We start from the raw sequence: 6,948 nt of genomic DNA on the forward strand, positions 1-6,948 counted from the left end.
CTCGTCTAGGTACGGAGTTCTTCCTTCTACTTTTTTTTTTTTTTTTTTTTTGGCTGACGTTTCTGCGATCCCTTCCAGGTGTTGGGAGAGAGCCTACATATTACCATCGACTATCTCACCCAAGAGGCCAAGGTGGCATCTTTAACAACCAGGATGGAGTCTCTGGAGAAGGAGAACTCTGACTTGAAGAAGAACTTGATCGCCTCTATGGACGAGACGACTTCATTGAAGGAGAAATTCAAGGTGCTGGAGGACGACCTCAGGGTTGAGCGCGGGTTGACTCAGGAGAAGGACGAGCAGCTTCTTTCAGCCAAAGAGAAACTTGTAACCATCGCTGCCCGATCTGTGGAGGCTTTCCAGACCACTGACGAGTACAATACTGTGCTTTTCAGTTGGTATTTCAAAGGTTTTGAACTTCTCCAGAGGTATCTGGTCAAGCATCCTTCTGGAGTCAACATGGAGAGCCTGGATCTGGAGGAGGTGGATAAGGAGATGGCTCTGGATGAAGCGGCTCAGTCTTCTGCCCTGGGTGATGAAGCACCTGAGCCTGCTGCTAACGTACCGGCCAGTGAAGACACTGTTGATGCCTGATTTAAATACTTAGAAAATTTTTCCTTTTGTTTTATGGTGGGTGCCCGTCTTGTTTTGGGCCTTTTCTTTTTGTAAATCTAATTTCAAAACAATCAGTTTTATTTTGAAAACAATGATAGTGGCCCAATGGTTATGGGTTTGAATGAAGCATACTTACTTTTCCTCCAGATGTTTTGGTTGATTTACATTCGTCTATACTTTTGTACCTTGTGATTCGTTAACAATCTATTGATTGATTGTTGCATCCCGTTTTGATTTGATGTATGGCTCTCTTTTCTCCGTCAAATAGACTCTTGCCATTTGCACCTGCCAGGGGGTTCTGCCTAGGTGGCTTATGTCCATCCAGGCAGACTCTTGTCACTTAGTTTTTTTTTTTTTTTTTTTGTAGATTATCGTCAGTAACTTACATCCGTCAAGGCGGAATCTTGTTACTAAGTCTTTTAAACCTCCCAGGATGGTCGTCAGTAACTTACATCCGTCAAGGCGGAATCTTGTTACTCAGTCTTTTAAACCTCCCAGTATGGTCGTCAGTAACTTACATCCGTCAAAGCGGAATCTTGTTACTTAGTGATTTATACCCACTAGGGTGGTCGTCAATAACTTACATCCGTCAGGGCGGAATCTTGTTACTTAGTGATTTATACCCACCAGGGTAGTCGTCAGTAACTTACATCCGTCAAGGCGGAATCTTGTTACTTAATGATTTATGGGCCTTATGATTGACCAGTACTGCCTGCACAAAGACATTAGAGGAATAATTCTTTTATTAATTTCAAGAACGAATGCATTCGTCTATTACATTTACTCATGGTATTTCTTTAAATGCTCAATGTTCCATGGCCGAGGGAGCTTTTGTCCGTCCATGGTTTCTAGATGGTAACTTCCCTGTCTAGAGTAGTGAATGACGCGGTAAGGGCCTTCCCATTTAGGGCCCAATTTTCCTTGAGTAGGGTCTTTAGTTGCTGTAGTGACTTTGCAAAGGACGAGGTCCCCTATGTCTAGTCGCCTGAGTTTAACCCTCTTGTTGTAGTACTCGGTCATCTTTTTTTGATACTTTGTCATCCTACTGGATGCGTTATCTCTTACTTCATCCAGGCAGTCCAGGTTGAGCCGCAGTTTATCGTCATTGAGTCATTCTCTGAAAGTTCCTCGTCTGATGCTTGTTACTCCAACCTCTACTAGGATTACTGCTTCTGTGCCATAGGTAAGCCTGAAGGGTGTCTCTCCTATCGGGGTTCTGGCTGTGGTCCTGTAAGCCCACAGGACACTAGGTACTTCTTCTAGCCAGGCACTTTTTGCTTTGTCCAGCTTGGTTTTGATAATCTTGAGCAGCGTCCTGTTCGTCACTTTCGTCTGTCGGTTTGCCTGGGGATGTCCCGGGGATGAGAACTGATTCTTGATTCCAAGGTCTGAGCAGAATTTACTGAAGCCTTGGCTGTCGAGCTGCCTCCCATTATCAGATATGATCGTCAAAGGAATCCCGAACCTGCAGATTATATTTTTCCACACAAAGCTCCGGATCTGAGCCTCAGTGATCGTTGCTAGGGCCTCTGCTTCAACCCATTTTGTGAAATAGTCAATAGTAACTAGAAGGAATTTTACCTGACCTTTACCTTGGGGCAGAGGACCAACGATATCGATTCCCCATTGTGCGAATGGCCATGGGGAAGCTATAGTCGTCATTTTCTCTGCTGGAAGCCATTGCACATTCCCGTATCGCTGGCATTTGTTGCACCTTCTGACGATATCAGCAGTGTCCACCTACATGGTTGGCCAAAAATACCCTGCTCTTATCACCTTGTTGACCAAGGATCTGGAGCCGGCATGGTCGCCACAGATTCCACCGTGTACTTCCTCCAGGATGTATTTGGCCTCTTCCTCGTTGACGCACTTCAAGTAAGGCATAGAGAAGCCTCTCTTGTACAAGATGTCATTCAGGATCGTGAATCTGGCTGCTCTCTTCTTATCCTCTCTGGCTTCTTCTGTGTTTTGAGGGAGGTGCCCGTCCTGGAGGAAAGATATTATGGGCGTCATCCAGGTATCTGTGCTCTGGAGGGTGAACACTGCAACCTCTTCAATACTAGGGTGTTTTTGGACCTCTATTGCCAAGTCCATGGTCGTCCTCCCTTCTTTTGATGATGCTAGTTTTGACACTCCGTCAGCCCCCATATTCTGGCTTCTTGGGATCTGTACGAACTCCACTGTATCGAACTTCTGAGTTAGTTGTCTCGTCAGTTTTAGATATTTCTGCATCCTTTATTCCTTTGCCTCGTACTCTCCCCTGATCTGTCTGATTACCAGCTTTGAATCACTCTGGATCAACAAGTTTTTGGCATCAAGAGCTTTCCCAAGCCTCAGGCCCGTCAGTATTCCTTCATACTCGGCTTCATTATTCGTGGCTGGGAACTTTAGTTGGACCCCATATTTCATCACTTCTCCGTCGGGGGTGGTTATGACAACCCCTACTCCCCCCTTCTTTTTGGCTAACGAACCATCTGTCTGTATTGTCCATTTATCGACTCCGTCAGGAATTCCATCTTCATCTGGGAGAGTGAATTCAGCGATGAAGTCGGCCAGAGTTTGCGCCTTGATAGCAGTTCTTGGATGGTACTCGATGTCAAATTGACTAAGTTCAATTGCCTACTGGACCATTCTCCCTGCTGCTTCTGGTTTGTTCATTGATTTCTTGATTGGTTGATCCGTCATCACAAGGATAGGATTTGACTGGAAATATTGCCTGAACTTGCGCGAGGCTACTATTAGTGCAAACGCAATCTTTTCGATCCTTGGGTATCTGAACTCAGCTCCTTGGAAGGCTTGGCTGATGTAGTAGACCGGGAGTTGCTTCTTGCCTTCTTCTCTAATCAAAGCTGCACTCACTACCGAGGCTGACACCACCAAGTACAGGTATAGGTTTTCTCCTTCTTTGGACGGGCTTAGAAGAGGTGGACTGCTCAGATATTGCTTCAGTTCTTGGAAAGCCGCTTCGCACTCGTCGGTCCAAGCAAAGGCCTGCTTCAAGGTCTTAAAGAAGGGCAGACATTTGTCTGTGGCCCTAGAGACGAACCTGTTTAAAGTCGCTATCCTTCCGGTGAGTTTTTGAACTTCCTTGACGGTCCTGGGGGATGTCATGTTGATGATGGCTTGCACTTTTTCTGGGTTTGCTTCTATTCCTCTTTGGGACACCATGAATCCCAAGAATTTTTTCGAAGCAACCCCAAAGACACACTTACTTGGATTCAATCTCATCTGGTGTGCTTTGAGGGTTGTAAATGTCTCCTTCAGGTCGTCCAGGTGTGCGAGCTCTTCCTTGCTCTTGACGAGCATATCGTCCACGTACACTTCCATGTTCCTGCCAATTTGTTGGCTGAACATTTTGTTCACCAACCTCTGGTACGTAGCCCCGGCATTCTTCAGCCCAAATGGCATCACCCTGTAACAGTAGAGTCCTTGACTTGTGATGAAGGCGGTCTTCTCCTGGTCTTCTTCAGTCATCCTTATCTGGTTATATCCTGAGAAGGCGTCCATGAATGTCAGTCATTTGTGTCCGGCTGTGGAATCCACGAGCTGGTCTATCCTGGATAGAGGGAAGCTGTACTTTGGGCATGCCATGTTCAGGTCGGTGAAGTCTATGCACATCCTCCACTTCCCGTTTGCTTTCTTCACCAGGACTACATTTGCCAGCCATTGAGGATAATACACCTCTCGGATGAACCCTGCCGTCAGGAGTTTGGTAACTTCCTCTGCAACTGCCTGGTCTCGTTCTAGAGCGAAGGTTCTTCGTCGTTGCTGGACGGATTTCCGTTCTGGCTCCACATTTAACTTATGCTGGATGACTTTTGGGGATATGCCCGGCATGTCCTCGTGACTCCATGCAAAGACGTCTAGATTCTCTTTAAGGAACTTTATAAGTTTTGTTCTCATCTCGGGGCTCAACGTCGTTCCTATCTTGGTCGTCTTGTTCGCCTCTCCTTCTACCAACTCCACCGTCTCCAGGGCCTCTATCCTGTCTTCTTCCTCCTCCTCAATCATCCAAGAATGGTTCTCCTTCCCAGCCAGGACAGCTTAGTAGCATTGTCTTGCCAGGACTTGATCTCCTTTCACTTCACCGACACCATTATCTGTTGGGAACTTTACCTTCAAACAATAAGTTGACGTTGCGGCCTTCCATTTATTGAGAGTGGGTCTTCCAACGATGACATTGTAGGATGAGGGACAATCCACCACTAGGAAATCTACTTGCCGAGTCAACTGCACTGGGTAGGTCCTCGCCGTCACCGTTAATGTCACTATACCCCGGGGGTAGACCCTGTCTCCACTGAAGCTGACGAGTGGAGAGTCAAAAGGGCGCAGTCTTTTTGGATCTAGTCTCAGCTGCTGGAAGGCTGGGAGGTAGATGATGTCCGCAGAGCTGTCATTATCGACGAGGATCCTTTTGGTATTGAACCCTTCTATATTTAACATTATGACCAAGGGATCGTTGTGGGGTTGCTTTACTCCTATGGCATCTCCCTCATTGAAAGACATGTCTTCGTATGTTCGTTGGTGCTTGGACGGGGGTACGGTGTGGACGCTGTTAACTTGTCTCTGGTATGCCTTTTTGAGTGACTTAAACGACCCTCCTGAGAACGGCCCTCCTGTGATCGTGTTGGTCTCCTCGATCACTTTGTTTGGAGGATGGGATGGACGATCGTCATCCCGGGAGAACGATTCGTGCTGGGTTTTGTCGTCATTTCTGGACTTGCTATATTCTCCTTTCTTCACGTATTTCTGTAACTTTCCTTTCCGTATTAACTCCTTTATCTGCTCCTTCAGGTCCCTGCAATCTTCGGTGTTGTGGTCGTGATCCTTGTGGAACCGGCAGTACTTGTTCTTGTCGCGGACATTAGGGGATGAGTGCAATGGTCTGGGCCATTTAAGATAATGCTCGTCCTTGATCTGCGTGAAAATCTTGTCAACAGGCATGACTAGAGGAGTAAATCTTACCGTCCGAGGATTTTTATCATCTTTCCTCTTATTCCCGTCGTTGTTCCGACGATCTGGTCGATCTCTCTTCTGCCCCCTACGATCGTCTTCCCTCCTTGCCTTGTCGCCTGGCTTCTCGGTATCCTTTATGGCCGCTAAAGCGTCTTCAGCATTCATGTATTTCTGTGCCTTCAGGAGCATTTCTGCCATCGTCTTTGGTGGATTCTTAGCGAGGGAGGCCACAAGATCTCTAGACCTCAGCCCTACTTTGAAGGTCGTCAGCTGCACCTTGTCATTGGCTTCGTCCACCTCCAAAGTCTCCTGGGTGAATCATTTGACATATGACCTCAGAGTTTCCTTCTCTCCCTGCTTTACGGTAAGTAAGTAGTCTACCGGCCTTTTTGGACGTTGCCCCCCTATGAAATGGCGTAAGAAGGCACTGCTTAATTGCTCGAAGTTGTCTATGGACGAGGTCCGCAACTTCATGAACCATTCTCTTGCAACTCCTTTGAGAGTGGTTGGGAAGGAACGACACAGTATCTCGTCAGGCAGTTGTTGAAGACCCAGAGTCGTCTTAAAGGTATTAAGATGATCCTGAGGGTCCTTGAGTCTGTCGAATGGCTCTAGTTGAGGTAAACGGAATTTTGACAGTACGGGGCACTCAAGCACCGCTGCGGTGAAGGGTGAATCTGTAACCCTTACCATTTTGTCCACACTCCGGTCCATTTTCTCTTTGATGGCGCTCCTCAGTTCGTCCATCTCTTTCCTCATTTCTAGAAGAAGATCTGAATTCTGTTCGTCCGGGGTAGCTGGCCTTTGGGGGGTACCTCTCCTGTGGTTATCCCCTTCTCCCTCCATGTTACCCTTGGACCGACTTTCGTCCTGTTGGGCCTGCTGAACCTGCTGGAGTCATAGCTTCATCTCCTGGTTTTGTTTGGTAAGTTCTTCAATGGTGGCTGCAAGGGCTTGAACTTGCTGGGCCAAGGCTGCTGAATCTGGGTTGGATTCCATCTGGATATAGAGAATTAATGGAAACTACGTTTTCAAATATGAATCTGAAAACTCGTCCCCACAGACGGCGCCAAACTGATGGAACACAAACTCGTCAGTAAGAGTGGGCAGATGGAATCCCTTGTGGTGTGCGAGGGTATGCTCGATGAGGGTCACCGGTGTGGTGCCTGCCACAACGTCTCCGATGCCAAAGTTAGGATAATGATCAAACAAAGTAAAGAATCAGAATGTACTCTCAAAGTGTCAGTGTATATCGTACCTTCTGTTGACTGTGTGAGAGCTCTATACCTGCGGCCTTAGGGGCTAGCCATTGGGGCTGTTAATGCTTTCTCAAGTAATGCCCCTGGTCCAATAATGAGACTTTTAAGAGGTTCCCAACGG

General features: G+C 47.1%; 1 protein-coding gene across 1 annotated transcript; it reads right to left on the reverse strand.

Moving 5' to 3' along the window:
- Nucleotides 1–4,656: 4,656 nt before the first annotated feature.
- On the reverse strand, nt 4,657–5,766 carry LOC115965350. The gene has a single exon (XM_031084553.1). The coding sequence runs from the start codon at nt 5,764–5,766 to the stop codon at nt 4,657–4,659; it is 1,110 nt and encodes a 369-aa protein (XP_030940413.1).
- Between the last annotated feature and the right edge of the window lie 1,182 nt (nt 5,767–6,948).

The sequence above is a fragment of the Quercus lobata genome, chromosome 2 (genome assembly GCF_001633185.2).
Source record: "Quercus lobata isolate SW786 chromosome 2, ValleyOak3.0 Primary Assembly, whole genome shotgun sequence".
In the NCBI taxonomy this organism is placed as follows: Eukaryota; Viridiplantae; Streptophyta; class Magnoliopsida; order Fagales; family Fagaceae; genus Quercus; species Quercus lobata.